At 45.3% G+C, this 21639-nt stretch overlaps 1 protein-coding gene across 4 annotated transcripts in view; it reads left to right on the top strand.

Annotated features, from left to right (window-relative positions):
- The window catches only part of ITPR2 (inositol 1,4,5-trisphosphate receptor type 2), a 1506646-nt gene that overhangs the window by 830445 nt on the left and 654562 nt on the right, over positions 1–21639 (top strand). For all 4 annotated transcript variants that reach the window (XM_085652787.1, XM_085652785.1, XM_085652786.1 and 1 more), the window contains exon 33: positions 15329–15457. In XM_085652787.1, coding sequence (XP_085508913.1) covers positions 15329–15457 — 129 coding nt within the window. The remainder of the gene's footprint in view (positions 1–15328; positions 15458–21639) is intronic.

The following is a 21639-nucleotide window of genomic DNA, read 5'->3' as shown; positions in this document are numbered from 1 at the left end:
AACCTCGCCTTCTCTCCGCCCATATTTTTAATTGCCCTTGGTAAATGCTGGCTTCCGATTGATAATAAGGCTTGTTAGTCCCTCCTTGTTACCGCGCCCTGTCGCCATTTGTTATCTCCCATGAGGATTGGATCTTTTACTTGTGGCATTACACGGTCTCCTTTATAAGTCGGTAAGCGCTATTTTTTTTTTTTATTTGCAGCGTGGTCCGCTTTTATTTTAGCGGCCGCGCTTGTTTATTTAATTTGCCGTGCGGACCGAAAGGGAGCATTTCTACTCACTAATCTAACAAGCATTTGCAATGCAATAGGTCTCGCATTTCCGTGATTTTGAGCTATTGACATTGCAAATAACAATGCCTTTTATTTTTGTTTTCGTTTTTAAAACATAAATAAAAGGCATTATCATTTACAATGCCAATAGCTTAAACTCACGTAAATGCGGACCTATTGCATTGCAAATGCTTGTTGGATGAGGTCACTCCCCACTGCAATTATTGCCCATTGACCTAAGGACCCCTTTACAAAAGGGGAAACGGCCACTACAACGCGGCCGTTTCCACGCATAACAGTAACCACGCATGTATTACAACGCATGCGTGGTTACCACGATTGCCTTTACCATGCATACCTTTACTACGAGATGCGTAGTAAAGGCATGTGTGCTAAAGGTAATATAAAACAAGCATTGGCATAGCCAATAGGTCTCGCCTTTGGGAACTTCTAAGTGTTTAGCCATGCAACAGTTGCATAACTAAATACTTATAAGGTCCCAAAAGCGAGACCTATTGGCTATGCAAAGCGGCCGTGCGGCCTCGAAAGTGAAAGTGATGGCGATCACGATCAAACATCAAAGCGGCCGTGCGGCCGGGAAAGTGAAAGTAATCGCGGTAAAGCGCAGCGCGCGCGCCCGCGCACATGTACTGTAGCTCTAGGCTGGCCTGGTAGCACTTTTTGGAGCCCTCTCAATAAGTCTCGCCAGACCAGCGCATGCGCTGGGTCAGGCGAGACCTAAAAAAAGGTATCCCCCCCCCCCACAATAAAACACAAAAAAAACCTGATTCCATCGATGTAGAGGCAATCGGCGTCGTACCGTCGTTAGAGGAAACGGAAAGACACTTCCACTTCCTGTTTACGACGTGCGATGTAGATAGGAAGAGCTTCCAGAGGAGAAGACGTAGCGAGGTAAGGGGGAATTTAGTTTAAGGAATTAATGAGGTGTAGCGAAGGGATAAATTTAAGGGTTTGTGGGTGGGGGAATCGCACAGGGAAACATTTTTAAAGTTGAGGGGAGGGGAATTTATTAGAAGAAAAAGGGGCGGGGGGGTCGGACAGGGGTATTATTAAAAAAAAAAGAACATTTGCCACGAAAATGCCTTTACCGATATGCGTGGTAAATGCATTTTCGTGGTAAATGTTATTCGTGGTAACGCATTCGCGTTGTAACGCATGCATAGTAAAGGCATGCGTTGCAACGGAATGCGTTGTAATGACATACAACCTTACAAAAGGGCTCAAAAACGGGGTCGACAGACAAGACAGCTGCGGCCACACTGTGACCTCCCGTCAGACTTCTGCTGTGTGTTGCTAATTCTGTCTCACTTTATTTCTTGCATTTCTATATCAGGGTTTTGTCTGGTGTGTTTTTAAGTATCTCTTTATAATTTTATGCTGCAACTCTGCATCAAAGTTACGCATAAGGGTCTCCCGTTTTCCTAAAATCTGTGCGCTCATGTGCCTCATTTGTTTGTCTGTATGGCAGCCAAATGTAATAGCATTACCAATTGAAATTATCACCAATTAAATGAATACCAATATAAAAATACCCATGGTCCGGTATGTTAGAATGTTACTTCTGTGTGACTTATAAAGAAAGATAATGTAATATGCATATGTCCATTTGTCATCTTTTTTTCGGTCACAAGGACCATAAAAGAAATACACAATATAAATATTCACACATAGTTAAGAACAAATTGATTATAAAACAATGGCCTTAAATTTACAGACCAGTTCATTCAGTAGGTGTTGACTTAATACATCGATTGCGGCTGAACCACATAGCTGTTAAAAATTTTGCAACTGCAAATACAGTTGGAGCCGACAGATCTTCTTTTAGAATCCTGAATGCCTGGAGATATCGTCTACAGCCCAGGTTTTTGAGGAGTGGAACAAGCCAGTAATTCCTTGCTCTTCGATAAACTGGACAGAAAAATATAGTATGCAAGTCAGTCTCGCTTGGATGAGCACAGGCTGGACCTTGTGATGTAGGCTGAGAATTTGTCCAGTGAACAGTGTGCGCTCTAAGGGGGAGGGTGTTATACCACCATTGCATATAAAGCTTCCTTGTTAGTGAAGGGGCTATATTATCAAATGCAAGCTCTAATAGGTATAAATCTTTAAACCCCAGAAAATTTTTCGATAGGGACCTCTCCCGTACACTCTTGATTAGAACGCCTAAATGATGCTCATAGTAAACCTTGGAGATGGATTTGCGTGAGATTCTGGGACATGTATTTTCAGGATCAGACCACAAATCCGGTCTACCTATTGACTCGCATGTTTGTTTAATGTGTCTAAGCCAAGAAATTTGTGCAGGTTTGGCAAGACGCATGATCTCCTGGAGTTCAGCTCTATAGTTTGACAATTCCGGTGTGCACCATAGTTTTCGCCAGTAGATTATGGGCTTAAGGCCCAACTCCTCAGTGATGGGTCTGAGACCTAAATCAAGTCTTAGTGGGAGGAGAGGGGTACTAGACGGAAGACCTGTCAATTGCCTTAGGAAATTATTCTCCGTGACCTGCAGTTTTTGGGTTGCGGTATGCCCCCATAATTCGCCTCCGTAGGTCACTGCCCCTTTAGCCTGAATTCTGTAAATTTGGAGGCGGGGAGAAAATGGCCTGTAGGTCAATCCTCGCGTCATCCTTGATATACCACCTATCATCTGGGTCAATTTGAGTTTTGCCCTGGTCAGATGTGAGTCCCAGGTCATGGACTGGTTGATCGTTACCCCCAGGTATTCAAATGTATAAACCCTCTCTAATCTGGAGGGCCCTAGGACAGGGTTTGCACGTGTAGACGAAGGTGGATTGAAGATCATGTACTTAGTTTTAAAAGCATTAATCTCCAATCCACGTATCGCGCAAAAGTTCGCAAATCCGTCCAGGACCCGTTGTATACCCATGGAGGATTTGGAGAGCAGCAGGGTATCGTCCGCAAACAAAATAGCGGGCACCCTGCTGCCATCCAGCCTGGGGGCATCGGTATCACTCAACCCGTTCAGATGGTTAATCACCCCGTTGACAAAGAGGCAGAAAAGAGTCGGCGCAAGCACCCAACCCTGTCTGACCCCCCTGTCAATGGGGAAACCATCCGAGAGAGCTCCTCCTCTGCCACACCTGACCTTGGCAAAATTCCCCTGGTGCAACCTTCTCAGAATTAATAGAATATCAGCTGGGATCCTGAGGTCCATTAGGACAGCCCACAGTTTGTCCCTTGGGACTAAATCAAATGCAGCCCGCAGATCCACGAATACCGTATATAAGCTGCCGCCCTCAATTAACACAGTCTTCCAATATATAAGATTTAAGCGGAAGATCTGGTCAGTAGTAGAAATGCTTCTTCTGAAACCAGCTTGGTATGTGCTCATAATTCCACATTCCTCGATCCAGTCTTGTAGACGGTTAAGAATAAGTCTGCCAAATAACTTCTGGGGGACGTCAATGAGGCTAATAGGTCTGTAGTTGGCTGGGAGCAGAGGCGAACCCTTTTTGAATATTGGGACGATCTCTGCGCCCAGCCAAGTATCTGGCAGCTCCATGCCCCCCAGGATGGAGTTGAATAGAAACATAAAATAGGGTGCCCAGACGTCTGGTTCTTGTTTAAATAAATCACCAGGCAAGCCATCCAAACCTGGTGCCTTGCCTGATGCCAGCCCAACAATAGCCGTTCGGACCTCCTTTAGTGTAAATGGCGACCCCTTCGGAATAATATTAGCCGTCTGGATGGAATTCATTCTGGCCCCATCAGGTAGCTTATAGAGGGACTGAAATATTGGGCTCTATAGCAGAGACCAACTCCTCAGAGCTTGTATTTGCGCAACGCCAGAATTTGCACGAGTCCCCGCATGCCAGGGCGACAGTACGTTTCTCCCATTTTTGGTGTTCCCATTCACTCTTGGCATTAGTGGTCAGGGTTTTATAGGCCGTTCTCCTGACCCTAATTTCCGCACTACCCTTCCTCTCCTTAATTGAAGTCAGAAGATCGGTTTTAGCCTTCCGACAGGCAGTGTTATACCAGAGGGGACCATTGGCCCTTTTGGGTGTAGTAGTTAGTATATCAGATGCTGATTTAATAAAATGAGCATGTAGTTGCCCCAATTGATTATATGCACCCTGGGTGCTACCTTGCACATTTAGGACCTGGACCTTTTCAAGTATAGGTATTAGGTGGACATACAACTTAGATATCATCCCTGGTTTTGCTGCTAGTTTCTCCCACCTTACTCTGCGTCTGTTGTTCGAGAGGGATAACCCCACCTCAGATACATCCCTCTTCTTCCCCCGAGTCTCTAGACCAGGATAGACATATTCTAGTTCCAAGGCATTGTGGTTGCTGTCTTCTCTCGGGATTACCCGGAAATCTCTAATAAGGGACCACGAATGCAGTGGGACCAGGATATAATCTAGTCTAGATTCTCTACCCTCTCTATTGAAGGTACATCTTGGGGGAATATCAGATTTTAGCCTTCCGTTGCAGGCCCGAAGACCGTGCTTCAGAGTGAGGGATGTAATTTGCAGAGCCAGAGGGGACCAGACTTTGAGGGCCGGTGCTTGCGACGGTGGTATAGACCAGGCAAGATCCTCGTCCTGAGCCAAATCGTCCATTGTGCCCAGTAGCGGCTCGAAGTGACAATTCAAGTCGCCACCTATTAGATAAGGGGTGCCCTCCGGAATTGTGTTTAGGACAGATGCCAACTCCTCAATAGTGCGCGACTCATGTACGATGTTAACTGGCCTAGAGGAGACATTCAGCACCATAAGGTTGTGGGAATTTGGCCATTCCAGTAATACAGCCAAGATGTGTTCAATGGGAAGACAGCGGCCCTACATCCCAGATCAGTGGCCACCCAGACTGCAAGGCCACCCGAAGGGCGGCCTCTACCCCCCCATTTTGCAAATGTAGAAAATGCAGCGAAGCCTGTGCGGTTGAGATCTTCCCTCGCCCATGTTTCTTGAAACAAACATATGTCCTTGTCCTCAATAAAGGAACTCCAAGTCGGGCAATTCAGTTTGTTGGCGAAGCCCGCTAAATTCCAAGATAGGATTTTAAGGGAGGGCTTGTTAGTCCTCTCTGTTTTGGGAGTGGAGGGTAGAGCAACATCTAGGTGCGTCTCCGTGAGGGGGATGTAGTCAATCAAACCAACTTGGGCAGCCATCACCGGAGATGTAGTAGGTGGAAAATTAGGAGTCCCCGCACAAACTTCCCCACGTGTTGGTTTCTGCTCGCAATGGTCTATCTGTATGGGGGTGGCTGGTCGTGCGTTGTGTGCTGAGAGCCTTTTGCAGGCCAGGTCCTCCCCAACCCCTGCCTCACTCCGTCAATCCACCATGTCAAGGTAGCTGAACCTGTTATGTGTGGGGAAATAATCATACGGTGGAATTCTGGAAGTGCGATAATCCTTCCTTTCGCCTGGTAGCCGTCTGGCTCCTCTCCTAGGCACAAGTTCCCATCCCTCCTCTTCCTGCTCGTATCTTGCCGAGGGATAAAAGAATGATAGGGGGAGGGTTTGAATAGCAGACCCGTGGGCGTGATGGAGCCAGCTGCATATATACGAGATAGTGGCGGGGTCCCTGAAGTTAATCACCACACAATCACCTTGGATGGATTTCCTAGTGTTGCCCAACCAAGGGAGTCTTCTCACCATGAGAACCTCGCTATGTTTTACTTCTGGGAGGGGTCTGTTGTTAGAAAGCCAGTCAATTACCTTATTTTTTAAGGCTTCTACAGGTTCTCTAGTGGATGTTTTTAATTCGGGGATGCCTGTTAAGATTACTGTGTATGGAATGGCCTCCGGTGGCAGATTGACTGTCTTATATTTCGTGCCATTTCCATAAACCCCTACTGTGGGCGCAACCAGCTCCTCTTGAGGGATTACATTTACACATGGTAGAGTTGGTGGTCTAATAGTTTCTAATGTAGTCAACAGGGATTGTGTTTGAGTGAACTGAGGTGTGGGAAGCCCTTCCTTGGGTAGGGATGCGGGTGTGAGCTCACTGCCCCTATTGATCAACCCTCCACTGATGGATGCACTAGATGTATGCTTGGTCTCTATTGATTGTGTAATTCCCTTTTGGATATTCGATAGGCATATTTCCAGCTTAGCTATGCGGTCTGCTAAGGGATTAAATATTTCCCCCAGGAGAGTGCGAATATCCGAGAGAGTAAAAGCCACTTCCCTCATTGTAATATTAGAAATGGGGGGCATCTGGGCTGGAGTAAGGGTGGGTAATGCCCTTTTTTTCGCAGACGGGATCAGCCCCTTACTAGCTGGGACCTGATGGTTGGCTTCACTATTGGGATTGTGCTTTGGTACTTTCGACTTGCGCCCCCCTGTAGTTTGGGCCCTCCTTTTTCTTTTTGGGATAGCTCCTGACCTCTCCCCCTGTGGTGAATGCACAATCTGGCAAACTCTATCATTGGTTGTGTCTGTATTAGAAACAATCACCTTAGCAGTGGTTAGAGGTAGAGGGGGCCTTATGGGAGGGAGAGGTAAAATGCTGAGCTCTGTGTGGGAAGAGGTATCACAGTCTGTGACAGATATTATAGGACTGTGTAGATCGAGTGGATCGGGCATGCCGTTTGTCCCCCCAATGTCAGGTGATATACGAACAGAAGTATGTTCTGGTGTAATGGCGTGCGCGAGGGGGCCTAAAGACGATCTCCTGACCCAGTCAATTTCTTGTGATAGTCGCCTTTCTAAGATGGTAATTTCATCAATGAGGAGCGAGCCTGCTTTAGCGAAATAAGTATCCAAAGTACCTTTTGCCGTCCCAGCGTCTAGTGTAGATCTGCTCCGCGTTTCCCTTGAGGTCATGGTTCGTGTCTCAGCTACACTGTTAGGTGGACGGCTGTGGTCCGGATGGAGGGGCCCGGGCCCTGCCTCGCCCGTACTCGAACGGCCTCAAACGGCCCGCTCTTAGCCCGGTCTTCGCCCCGAGCTTGCTCCCACGCGCGTTCCGCTAGCGCGTCAGGGTGTGACCATTTTTATTGAAATACGGACGTGGTGGAGAGTAGGCGGGAAGAAGCCCCAGCTGCGCCGATGGTGATGAGTGCGCTGTGCAGGCTGGTCCTCGCAGTCCCGACCTCCGGTGAAGTGTGAAGCAAAGTCTCTCCCTGCTCGTGCGGGATTCCGATTAGGCTGTGAATCAGGGCACCGGTATTCAGAGTCAGAAATGGCAATTTATATCCTCAAGCGGCTCCCGCGAAGCGGGGGCCGCGAGTCGTTGCCGCGTTGTTACAGGGCATAGGCGGGAAGAGGCCCCAGCTGCGCCGATGGTGATGAGTGCGCTGTGCAGGCTGGTCCTCGCAGTCCCGACCTCCGGTGAAGTGCGAAGCAAAGTCTCTCCCTGGTCGTGCGGGATTCCGATTAGGCTGTGAATCAGGGCATATGTGCTTCCTCTGTGCATAACCTGCATCCCAATGGCATTCAAGTATTCATGATGCATGGTCTGACAAAGACCTCTATGAAATCAGAGATCTTGGGAAACCCCTCGCCTTTGGTCTAGAAAACGATATTAGAGAACACACTGTTCTTTTCCTTGCAAACACTTTGAGCAGTGCTGTGTATTCCAGGGAAAGCATCTGTAGCTGTGGGTTAATCCACCATCCATCAAATGTTTGACTTTTAAAATGGGTTCTGAGCTGTCCAGTTCAGCTTACAAACGATTGGCTCCTGTAAGGAAACCCCTCACAGACGTAACAATGTGCAGCAAGGTGGTGACTCACTTTGAGATATCCACCAGCTATAGGTCAGGATTATTTAGTGCATTCCCTCTGATCTGGTCATAAACTTAAAGATAGTCTACACATGCAGCTGCATCAGCTGCTAGACACTTCATCCACCACAAATCTTAAATCAATAGTGTGATGTTCCAGGGCCCGATAAGTCCTGATCCAAATGCCCTCTTAGAGATTTTAAATCTATGTGAGCTGAAATCGTTCTTAAGTAAATAGTAGCCTTTGGATAAAGGCCTACGTACCATTAGATCGGTTTGCAAAATAAGTGAATCGCTTGGGGCCACAGAACCTGCCTATGTATTATTTGTTATGCAGGTCTCAATTTGCGAGTCTATATTGACAAGGATGACGGCTTGTAATGGACAGAAGACCGAGCTTCTTGTACTTTCATTTCAAAATAGAGTACCTTTTTTCAGCAGCCCGATTTTTCCTTAAAATAAATCGGGCTGCTTAAAAAAAGAGAAACGTCCATTTTGAAACACTCTGGCAGAAGTAGGAAGTGGTACCCTGGACCGCTGCCTACTCCCCCAAAGTTGCTAACCTAATTCAACAAGCATTGGCATAGCCAATAGGTCTCGCCTTTGGGACCTTATAAGTGTTTAGTTGTCCATCACAGTATCCTTGGTGCAACAACATCAAGTGTTGCATGGCTAAACACTTATAGGTCCCAAAGGCGAAGCCAGTTGGCTATGCCAGTGCTTGTTTCGTGTAGGATCCAAGCCATGTTAATGGTAATTCTAGCTAAAGGGGATGGCACTGACGTTCTTTTAGAATGGGGAGACGAGGTGTGATGCCTTTGCTCCTATGATGACCCCACGCTGCTGTGTCAAGTGACCTTGGGGGTTTAGGAAGGTCACGTGACCAGCGTTGCTCTACCACTGTCCAGATGTGAGAGCACCGGTGCTTGTACTGATAATCGGGAGGGGATGGAGGGGCAGCTTCAGCCTCAAGCAAGAAAGGAAGCATAACATATCAGTGCAATCTTTGGGACCTATAAGCAGTTTGAGCAGGAGGAAGTTTAGGATTGTATGTGCAGCGCTCTGAAACCTTGCTGGGTGAAGTTGACGCTACAAAGCGATAGAGTAAGTTGACTCATAGATCGAAGTGTGAAGGAACGCTTTAGCTTCAGTAGAGTTGGAAGCAGAGCAGAGTTGGCGAATAAACTGAAACTCTCTGGAGGCTCCAGACCATCACGTAATGCAGAAAATGTATTGCTTGAACCTCCCACTTTCAAGAAGGAAAGATCGATGGCCCAATCCTTTTCAGGCAACGCGGTGAGAATTTGGAACTCACTTCCGCCTCAGCTTCGGACCACCACCTCTTCCCAGGCCTTCAAAACTGACCTCAAAGCTCTCCTCCTTCAAAGACACTTCCTAATTTAATTCACGCCCTCTATTTTCTGAAGGAAGTCCTTCCATTATAGGAAATTCTGTTCGCCATGCCTAAAGAAGTGCCTTCCCAGTGTGTTTTTGTGTTTTGAGTGTCTGCCATTTAGTGCAGTATTATACCTCTATTTGTACTTTGTACTCTTTTGTATCATGCACTTGTCACCTTTCCTTTTGTAACGTATCGTTTGCTACCTCTTGTATTTTGTTTGCTTTTGATACATGCACAACGGCCACCACTGCCTCATGTAACGTAACTTTTGTTTTAGTGTTTTGAGTGTCTGCCATTTATTGCAATTTCTCTTTACCTCTACGTGTTCTTTGTATGCTCTTGTAACCTGCACACGTCACTTTTTCCTTTTGTAACGTATCGTTTGCTACCTCTTGTATTTTGTTTGCTCTTGATACTTGCACAATTGTCACTACTGCCTCATATAACGTATCGTTTGTTTTTGTAACATGCTCACTTGTAATTTTTCTCCTTATGTATCATTACTTTGCCTATTGTGAAGCGCTCTGACACCTTCGGGTAAAGTACGCGCTATATAAAAACGCATTAAATAAATAAAGTATGAAAGACGGAGTGGACCCTCCGGGGTTTACATCTGTGACCATGCCTTCTAAAATCAATGCCTGCTGGTGATGCGTTAGTCCACTGAGCCAGCAAACCTTAAGCTAAGGGTGGACAAGGGAAGAAATCCTAAACCTGCGAGGGGGGATTGAAAGCGAACTAAATAGCAAGATTAGAAGAACAAGGATGTGATAACAAGCAGGAAGTGGGATAAGGGAGGCGGTGGCAAATGGTCTGCACTTTCGCGGGCGCTTTGATGTTCTCAGTGGCCGCGCGGCACACTGAGAACATCAAAGCGCCCCCGAAATGTACACGCAGGCTGCCAAATGGTGCGCGTGCCCGGCGCACATGCACTGTAGTTGGGGGCCTGAAAAGCACTCGTTTGCACTTCCAAATCCCCGTTTTCTATAGCTCTCGCCAGAGCAGCGCTAAAGCGCTGGCTCAGGCGAGACCTAAAAAGGGTAATAAGTCGAAAGGGGACCCTTTCCTCTTTGCACCACAATTTGGGAGTGAATAACAGATCAGTGGTCTGCAACCACAGTTGTGCAAACTACTGATACATACATACCTTACCAGCTCATAATATGAAAGGCATGCCAAAAACTTGCCGTATCAAAATTGCGATTCGGTAGCACCAGAATCCCCATTTTGCAATTTGAAAAACTTTTACGAATTGCAATATGGGGTTAGAACATTGGAGAAACAGATTTTGCTGTCACAGCCTTGTGATTTTAGGAAATGCAGGGTCTGAGAGAAAACAATTCTTTAGTACATCTGACTGTTAATTTTAAATGTAATATGTTTCGCATGGTTTGTTACACACATAAGACCTTACACAATTTCTCTGGGCCTGCCTTGCTGCTCAGGTCATGCAGCTAAGTTGTGAAAAGATTACGGTTTATGAAATCAGTTTACTATAGTGGGTCCTTCCGTTTAGTAAGTGTGAGAGCTCAGTCATAGCTTTCACCTCTTCTGTAGCTTCCATCTGCATAACATTCCAGTTATTTTCAGTATTAAGATGTATTTCTTCACACTGGTGATTCTTCTAAATGCCATGTGTAGATGAGAGGCAGACATCTACTGGTTTGTGCATCTGTGATATGTTGTGGTTAGTGGTAACAGTGCCGAGCTGTTAGGTAACATTATAATTGACTCATTTTGTATAGATTTCAGAGTCCGGGACCGTAATGATAACACTCTGGCAAGAAGTCCATGCCTCATTCGAGTGGAATCCCCTCCCGCAGATGTAGCGCCTGAGATTCCCACCTTTGTGATTAGTCTTTGAATGTGTGATACAGTCCATGCAACAGGTGGAGTTGCTTTGGAAGGATCGCCATTGTATTCAGTAAGATGTGCACAACACTGCGACAGGGAAGTCGATGTACCTTTCTACCTTCGTCTCAACCAGGGCCGGCCCAATGCTGATGTGCATTTCTCTCCTTAAAGTTATTGCATTACTGCAAAACATAATTGCTAGTGAAAAAAAGAATCTGCTAATTACAGCATTGTCATTAATTTACAAGAGCAGGAGTTAGGACTTAGTCCAGTTTATTTTGAGCGCAGAGGATTTGCCAATATCTGTTATGTCCAATATCATTGATCGGAGAAGATCAAAGAATTAAACATAAGGAGGAGGATGGCAGGTGTTTATAAGAAATTACTCAAACTATTAGGCTTACTGTGGCCTCCTTGAGGGCTTTGAGTGCTCCTGGATAGCTAGTTTGTTTTCTCATGGCTACTGCATGCAGAATAAGAGAAAAGGGAAGACGTACTGCATACATCTGACCACTGTGGATCAATGATTTGATGGTTTGTCCTGGGTCCAGCTGTCAACGGCTCAAAGGAACCAACCCAATTTACATCTGTTTCAAAACATCAAAACCTAACCTCCAAGAGATGAAGTTGGGAATGTTTCCTACATTCGGCTCTGCAGCTAGAGCTAGAGTACTTTCAACCTACTGGTCAGTCCCCAGCAAACCCGTAGAGAACTGCACAAGCTCCGCTTGACTGCTGTCACTCGAGTCATAAGATATGCCTGGTGCCCATAGGAACCTAACACTGCAACGATAGTCAATATATTCCTTTCGCTAAAAAATTAATAGCACTTACAATCAGGTTCCATTGCCTCACTTTCTAAGATGACCACTCAAATTACAATATGCAGTTACTCCTGCCATACAACCGTAATTGCATCCACACTCATGTAATCATTTCTTGAGGCATCCAAATATAATGGCCCTTTTCCAAAGATACCACTAGCCAACCTAAACTGACAGTGGGCAGCATTTAGCAAGAGATTACAGAAAGGACCAAGATTGGTGCATAAAAGTACGTCCTTGCGCCTCGAGACTGGGCGTGAGGAAACAAAATTCACCCTTACGTGGGATTTATTTTCTGAGGAGAGAAAAAGCATAGTGAACAAGGGGATAGGCGTCATGCCACAATAAGAATATGGCAAGAGCCCAACCTCTAAAGTGGACAGACTAGCAAGGAATAAATGTGGATATTGAATAGTAAATGAGAATGGAGAGAGATGTAATGGCTGTAAGAGATAACTACTGGTGAAGAAATTTTATTATTAATTTGTGTTAAGTGTTGTTGAATTAATAATTTGAACATATATGAAAAGGAATGTGGTAAAACGTGGTATTGCCCTTCAAAAGCCTGGCTAGAAACTCGCAAACTAGGTGTGTAAAAACATACACATGTAAAAGTAGGATTGGTCCCCAAATCACCATTAAATCAACCCCTATCCAGCCCAAATGAATCCCAAAATCAATGGAAGCTAAAATGAAGTTGTCCATTTTAAGTCACATCCTCACTGGCCCTCTGCTGGATGGGGTAAAGAGGCAACTCTGCTGTCTTGAACTTGAAGAATGGCCTGGGAACCTCCTCAAAGTTATTCCATCGTAAACAATATGAAAGTTTAATTTAAGCCTCTGTTTGAGCCCATGGCTTCCTGGTAACTGATGGAATACAGACCTTCTAGTTGCCATCTCCTGTGTCCGTAGGGTTAACAAAGTCCAGTCTCTTTCCCCTTCAGAATGCTACACATCTTTTGTTGCAATTAAGTGGGTCATCAGTCCTTACTGATGAGTTTTTTTTTTAAATACTCTCTAAATTAGGAGCCACTCCTGTCTTCTTTTTTAGATCAACCATGATATGAGATTTTACATTCAACATATCAATTAGGTAGCGTGACTTTATTCTCGATTGGAATGTAGCTTGTTTTTCCTACATTATGATGCACATTTTCAACTGTTGATGTAGCATCTATAGCATTACAAAATCATGCCACTGTTTAAGTTATGAGAGTGATCAGAAGGCCTTAAGCACATACGTTGTGCATGTTTTCTTTGTGTGCTGGCTTGGAGCCGGCACCTATTTTGAACATAATCATTTATGCAAACGATTTCTCTTGAGAGCAGACCTGGGCTATGCTGTTCTGTTGTTCCTGTGTCTTCTGCTTGGTGAACCTCTAGTATTTGTCTTGAAATGGAAAGGGATAATTTATGTAACATTAACTTTTGTCCTCTTAGTCACCATATATTGTTCTGTTACCAATAGCCGCTCTGCATGCTGACTCATCAGGATGCATTGTTGGTATTGCCTACTTTCCACATTTGGAACACTGGAGCTAGGACGTGTGATGGGATCAAAGTGTAGCGGATAAGCTGTAAATCGGCTTGCCAAATCTCAAACATCTGTTGCACAGTTGTTTTTACTGCCTAATGTTGTCATAGGAATTGTACCATTTGATGCACTCCAGCATTTGCAGAATCTCCTTTCACGGTTTGTCCACAGCCATTATTTTAAGCTTCCAATGCTTGAGTTGTTCTGTTGTCCTAACTGAAACCTTGGTTTAGAGCTAACTTAGGACTGGACAGACCGTTCACCTGATTCTAGTGCCAATCAAAGGTACCAAATATAGCACTATTTTCCCATGCAAATATTGTTTCTTCTGTTGTTTCTGTCTATAATCTTGCAATCACAAGTTGCCTGCTGTCTCAAAAAGTCTTCTCTCTATTCTTAAAATCCAGCATGAAAAAGTGATTTTTTTTGTCTTAAAATGTCTGGTTATCTCATCTCCTTTCTCCTTCTAATGACCCTCCTCCTTCTTTCCCATCCTCTGCATGACTTTTCTCTCTGGCCACAACCTTCTCTGAGTCACTTGCATTTTTGCATTAATTTCTATTATTGTATTTGTGCAATATGCCCACAATTAATTTCAAAGACCGCAACCCCTCTTAGGCTGTCATACCCTGGCAACCCAGCAACATTTTCTAACCTCTGTTAACCCCACTAAACATCTGCGCTACCCCACACCAATGATGACACCTACCTACAGTTAATGTAGCCTACCACAAAGAAACTGGAATGAATGCATGGAATGATTTGCTTGAGCACATAAAACTAATCCCAAGAAAGACAACTGCATTAAATATCTCTGGACTAACTATTAACCTTGGGTCCTGGAGCAGCTTGCTGCCCAGCATAAAGCACTTCAAAAATTCGTCAGGGGTAGTAAGTGCTATATAAATGCAGTTACAAGTTAATAATGAAAGGAAGAATCAGACATACTGGAAAGTAGATTTATTTTGTGTTTCTAAAGCTGTTTGAAGGGGCAACGTGGTTCAGTGCAGCAATGCGCTTGTGGTCCTGCCCCTCACAGGCATTGTAGGGCCAGGCTTGGCATGGCTCCAGCTTTTGTCAGTCCCAGAATGTTAAGTCTAGTGATGACGGCCCTACCATTTGTTTATATAATTTGATTTAACTCAATATGGCAATATGACTTCAGGCATTTGGATGTTATGCAAAATGAAGAAGTATTATTTGCAGCCCTTTGAGTTGAAAGTTGTGAGTTGAAAGCTGAGAACTTGATAGTACAGTGAATCCTTGCCCATCCTTCATCTCATCAGAAATGATCTTAGGAGGGCTTCTCGGCACTCCTGCTTCATATGTAGGTATCTTAAGAACACAAACTGTTAGTGAATTTAACCTTTAAGGAATGTGTATGGCAAGTGGTTCAGCTTTGACTTCCTATCCAGAAATCTTAACAAGTAAGTAAACCAAGAGGCCTGGTCACCTGAAGAACCATGGCATGACCTTTTGATCTCTGTAGTGATTACTGCCTACTATAGTTAGGGCTAATTACAAGCTGAAATGTCTGTATGCACAAGAAACACACCGAGACATTTGCATTGCCTTGGCTGACATTGCCCTACGTTTGAAAGCAATAGAATGATGTATGCACTTGAAAATGTAATGATGAATATTGTTATTGTTGAACAAGCACGCCATTTAACCATCCTTAATAATACGGGGGTCTGAACGACTTTCTTTTGGCATTCAAGGTGTGCAACACAACAACGGACAGGAAGCACGCGGACGTGGCTCTGGAAAAGTATGTCACGGAGGCAGTAATGAACATCGTGAGCGGTTTCTTCAATTCCCCGTTCTCCGACAACAGCACCAGCCTTCAGGTGAGCGCGAGCGACAAAGCTGGAACAAAACTGACTTGCAAGCGAGCGGCCCCGCAAATGAGGCTTCTTGGGCTCGGCCGCAGCGCGCGCCGCTTCCGCTGTCATCCGCTCGGCTCCTTACACGGCCGGCGCGCGCCATGCTGACAGCTTTGTTGCTCATCAATTAGGCACCGGCACATTTTTGCCCCTTCTTTGTAGATCCTTTTTTTATGACAAAAACAAGCACAGCCCAGACAGAGAGCGCGTCGTTGTGACGGACAAGTGGTGTCTGGGGAGGTTGCAGATCGTACTGCACCGTGTCTGTCAAAAGACGGCAAAATTGCAGGATCTTGTGCCAGACAGATAGGCACGCGTGCTCTCTGCCACCGTCGCGTTCCCGCGCTCCCCCGCTCTCTCCCAGCCTGATAAAAAGTTGGGCTCTGGAGTCTTGTTAAGAGGATTCCTAATGCCTGCCCTTGTTTTACCATTCAACGAAATGATCTATGCGCCCGTTTCACATTTAAATACGACGAGGAGCGTGCTGTTGTGCAGGATTAATGAACAATCAGGGCTCATTTATCAACGTTAGCGGCCTCTGCTCGCAATAAAGAACCCGACTTGTGGCGGGAAGGAGGCTGTCTGGTCTGCCGCGTGCCCACGTCACTGGGGAGCGAGACAGAGTCACTTTCGCTCAAGGTTGAGCCCGAAGAACTTCGTGTTGGAATTTAATTATTATTATTTTTTTTTTTGCAGTGTATTAATCTACAGATCATTTCCATGTATTTGAGATGTAACACTGCTTGCGGGCGTAACTATACATTAATATGGATTGGAGGGAGGTATAACAATATATTTAAAGGGGAGTATGTTGTGGGAGGCAAATTGTGAGCATGCGGGCGAAATGGTGAGCTTTTTAATTTGGGTCTCAGCTCGTATATGTGCTGGTGTAGCAAATGAGATTTTGTAAATATTTACAAGGTCGCTGAGCATGGCTGAACATCAGTTCACCAAGATGTCAAGGGTAGCGCAAAGGACATCACACACCATTTGGCGTTTACTTAGACTCACATACACACACGGGCCAAAACAAACACACATTCACGCACTTCCTCTCAGACAGGCGCGCAACACCCATTGGACTCGCAGGGCTTCAGCCCCCCCCCCCCCCCCCCCCCCCCCCGTCGTGTGTGGCAGCCCGGGATGAGACAGCTTCCCGGGCAAAAAAGCAGCTGCACCCGAGCACTTCACAGGTCTTTTAAAGACCATTTGCATGTCAATGAGGCCTCGCTGTTGTTTCACCCCTTCTAAGAGCCCCTGCAGCTCCACTCTGCCTATTGCTTAAAGTTCAGCCCCCCCCGAAATTTTTGCTCAGCCCCCCCCCGAAATTTGGCTCTAGTTGCGCCTCTGCTCTCAGATATACACGCTCACCTGCAAGCATGCATACAGCATACATATATAAAATAATTTTTACGTACCTTAGCTGTCAGATATGTTCATATTCCCGCTGATTATACTCCATTTTTTATTACACTAATAGTAAATATTATTTAAAACAAAATGACTGAAAACCAGGAAAAAGGAGCTCCTAGCGATGCCCATTAGAACGAGCTGCTCCTGGGTTCCAGGCACTGATTTTGCCACATCTGTGACCCATGGGCCGCAACTCCTCTAGGGCGGAGGAGCGTCGCCGAGAAGAAGAAACATAAAAAAACTTTCCGTTATTACCATTTTATGTTTGGTTATGGGGGAGCAGGGCTGCTTTGAGAGGAGGAGAGGAGTGGTGTGCATGCCCACTCCCGAGTGTGCAAAGACTGTTTGGTTGGTCCCCTGGGGCTGCCCAAACCAGTCATGCACACTCAGGCTGCATGCAGCCTCCATGGAGAAAATGGCCTCCGTATTAGCTCCTTGCTGGTCAGCGTGCCGACCAATCACAGCTCTGCTTGAGCAGCATTGTGATTGGCTAAGGGGAGGGAGAGAGCCTGGATGCCTGCTTCTGCTTCCTGTTCCAGGAGAGCAGAGAAGACGCGCGACCCGGCCAACAGTGGAAAGGTACGTTTAAATATAAATTATTTTTTAAAATTATACCCACCACTCGACCCCCCCCACTGCCCCACCCACGAGTCATGCCTGCCGCAACTGCTGTGACCAGGGTTCGCAAAGGCAGTGCCAGACTAGCAAGGTGCAAACCAGGGGTCTCAGCTAAGATGCTTGGCGACCCCTAAATGTCTTCCATGGTGGCAGTCGAATGTGCAGATTGCACTTAAAAAAATTTACTCTGTTGACTGAACACTGGATTGCAGGACTGACCCCTGATGTTTTGGTTTTTAAAATGCTGCTCTTGCAGTTTCACTGTACTCTGCCTTGCTTTCGCAGGCATCATTGTCTATCAGTGCATGAAAGTATATATGTTTAAGGTATTTTTATAGCCCTAACCTAGCCAAAGGGCAGCAGAATGCCGTACTTGGTCATAGTCTATAGAAGAAAGACAGCACATGTAATTTGCATGATCAGTAAAAGATACAATTGGTACAATATAAGCCACATAGGAGTGCAATGACACTGCACATTTAATTACCTGCTGTGATCTGGAGACCGTATCGGAGTCGATGAATATCCAAAATAGCAGAAGGGCAGGCAAATAGTCAGTGCTTCCAGTACACAGAGCCAGTGTGGCAACAGCCCAGAGCAGAACCATCAATGAGCCGTCTACTCTCAAATTAAAACCGCCTCCTTTACTTTCTGAAAAGGAGCATTCTCAAAACACCCTGGCTCTCATTTCAACCAGGCCGGTAAGCCCAAATTGGGGTAAATGGGAGTTTGCACCTAAATCAGGGTTACAACTTGTCCAGTAACTAATTTTTGCTACCCAAATTTTGCCACATGAAACGTGGCAAAATTTGTATAGAAACAACATCGAGCATTCGCAATTTTTCAACTTGAAATGTGTGGAAAACATGATATTACTTAGTTCTGCCCAATTATGTGGTGTGGAGCTCAGAATCGGGAGGTAATACTGGATCCGGTAAGTACTGAACTCTCTGGTGTCAGTATTACCAGATATGCTTTTACTTTCCCCCATACAGGGGCACTGAAAAGGATACAATACACAACCAGCCTTGTCAAGTGTCACGCATCATGGGTTAGACTAACGCAAATTGTTTGACCACCCTGCATTTCCTCACTGGTACCACAATATCACACAATTCTGAGAGCTCTTTCTAGCCCTCGAACGTCTTCAGATTAATAAACCATTACAAAACCCAAAGCAATAATATTTAAAAATGAAGCCATCTCCAGTGCTACAGAGAATCCGAGTTGATGGAGTGCTTAAATCTTCATTCTAATTTCTAAAAGCCATGGATAACCTGGATTTTAAATGTTTTACATAGCTTCCTGTGTACAAGATCAATATCTTGGGACGCAACAATTGAGTTCTGGCCAATCGGTGGGACCAAAGGTCCAGCTCATCATCTGCAACACGAAGATGCATGAGATCAAAGCCACAAGAGGCACACACGGCTACATACATGGATATGGTATGGTGTAGTATTGCGTATTAGTATTTAAGCAAAATCAGTGGCGGTCACCTAGTGAGGACCCCGCCCACTTGGGATGTCCTCAGTGAGTGATGTGCTCCAAGTGGCAATCGATGGACGCTCTTGTATCAGTAATTCTTCTGAATGTCAAAATGCATGGGAAAAGCGGCACATGGGCACAAACCTATTCACCAGCCAATTGCACCTGCCTTTACCTGCGCCTCACTCTCTCTAAATACATATATATTCCCTTTCTGCTGCCCCGTCCGTCCATCCTTCCATGCATCCATCCCTGTGTGTCTACATTTCTGTCTTTTCACTCCGCCTGTTAAAGATAGACTATGCCAAAGTCATTCCCTTAGTCTTATTTTCTAGGTGATCCTCAGTTTTTAGTTCTTTTGCTTGCAGCGCACTCTGGCAGCACTTGACATTCTGCGTGCATCATGGCAGTGCTGTAATGCATGACAAGCTGCAGAGAGCCTGAGGCAGACCACACACCTTGGAGTTTAGCCCACCTTGAGTCAGTTCCATACATCTGAGGCTAGTCCTCGCCCACTTTGCGTCTCCGTCACACACCTTTGTAAAATGCATGCTGAGATGATGGATTCTTTCCTAGCCCACAGTACAATCGCATTATAATCCAGGAGCTGCGCTCATGGCCATACATAAGCCCTACAGGGGTGGGGCAGCTGTTTCAATGCAACTTCCGGAACTTCTCTTTAAGCAAAACATGGTGCTTTTTTTTTTACATTTCTCATTTCATGGATTTCGCTGTTTGAATTTATCAAGCAATAAAGTGTCACTCAAATTGTCACACATAATGCAATATAATGTCACACTTAAGCTAGCTGCGACCATGAAAATGTCTCAAATAAGTGCTCTGAAAACGGTACAGCTGTGCACAACAGTAAAGTACTCATAATTAAAGAAAACTCAAATACAACAAAAACATTCCCTTCAAAACTAGGAAGTACAGAACATGAGGATGGTATAGTGTTTACATAGACATACAAAATGAGGAACCAAAGACCTAGAAATGACCATTTCTCCATTTGACAAGGGGTAGAAAGACAGTACAGTGGCAAGTTCAACTAACAGACAGAATGACAACAATCGGAATTTATAAAATTGAAAACAACTACCGACTGTTTTTCCCAAACTTAATTTAATAAAAAGGGAATTAATGTGATAACAAACCATCATACTAGACGGGGACAATGACCTGATTTCACATATGTGTGTAGTATTGGTGATCAGTGTAACATCTTAATTTGTGGGATTGCTAAATGATGGATTGATATGATGGTATAAATGTGTTTGACTGAGCCTGGATTAGTATTGACTTAGTTTAAACCATGCTTTTAGCTGACAGGTAGTTTGCCGTAGTAAATATGACCTGTGAAAATTAGGCGTGGTTTGGGATCGCAAGGACATATTTAAGCGTGCAAGCGTTTAGAGACCCTCTGAGTGCATGACACATCGTTTGATTTTCTGAGACACCTGAGGTTGGAAGAGTACTTTTTAGGTCTCGCCTGAGCCAGCGCATGTGCTGCTCTGGTGAGACTTTTAGGAGTGGAGTTTTAGAAATCCTACCACAGCTTTTTTTGGTGGCATAGAGCGTGCGGTTACGCGCGCAATGACTAGCAGAGTCGCCATCTGGCTTTCCTCTCTCGTCATGGTGCACACCACTCGCCACAGCTGCTTTCACTTTTGCCTCACTTTTGCCGTAGCGCACGCACCACTAGCATGTTTTTTTAAAATTTCTTTTTAGCTTGCGCGCGCAATGCTTGTTTTTTTGCTCTCTGTCCGCGACTTTCCCTTTCTCTGGGTGGGAGGCTGCTTGGCCCCTTACTTTTGCAGGGGTTGCGTACGTGCCTTCCATGACCCTAGGGCTTGTCTGCCGTTGAGGGTTTCTCTGGCGCCTCTCTCCCTATGGGAGCAGAGCACGTGACCTGTTTGCGTGGGCGTGCTCGGTGGTGCTTGGGTGTGGATGGCGTGTGTATGTGTGTGTATGTGTGGTGGTGTCACCCGTGCCCCAGGAAGGATACGATGGTGGCTGTGTCCCACTTGCATTACTAACTTTATTCCCACAGACAGTGGCACTACAGTAAAATATCCTAACTACCCTGATTTACAGCCACTGCCTACACCACTGCACGGGGCTGCTGCTGCCTCTTTAGGTCTGACTTGAAAGTGCTTGCTGATTGGTGCCTATTGTTACAATTTTTGTAACATATGCATACCATACAGTGAGTGGGCTTTGGCTCCTCCAAGAGTAGTAATGCGTCATGCAGTTGGTTGTTTGGTGTATCCCTCCACCTACCATCGAGTGCTTGCATTACAGTGCACGCAGAACCATTCCACAGAGCAGAAATACACTGAATTGCTGCCCATTGAATTATTTGACTCAAATTCTATATATGGTCGTTTTATATGTTTTTGTTTCTACTGCAGCAGTGTTTTTTTTATGGATTTCATCTATTGGCTTTCCAAAGCGTCTTTTTTTGCTTATTTTAATTTGACTGCTGGTTGGGTAATAGCTACTCATTGTGTGTCTGCAGGATAGCTTGGTGGTTGGAGCACCCGCAGAAAAGACGTGTTACTTGAAGGTGAGAAGTTAACACCCAGCAGGCCCCTTTCCGGGGGTCGTGCTTTAGAAATAGGCAA

This window comes from Triturus cristatus, chromosome 4_1, assembly GCF_964204655.1.
Source record: "Triturus cristatus chromosome 4_1, aTriCri1.1, whole genome shotgun sequence".
Lineage (NCBI taxonomy): Eukaryota > Metazoa > Chordata > Amphibia > Caudata > Salamandridae > Triturus > Triturus cristatus.
This window is presented reverse-complemented; position numbering and strand designations above follow the sequence as displayed.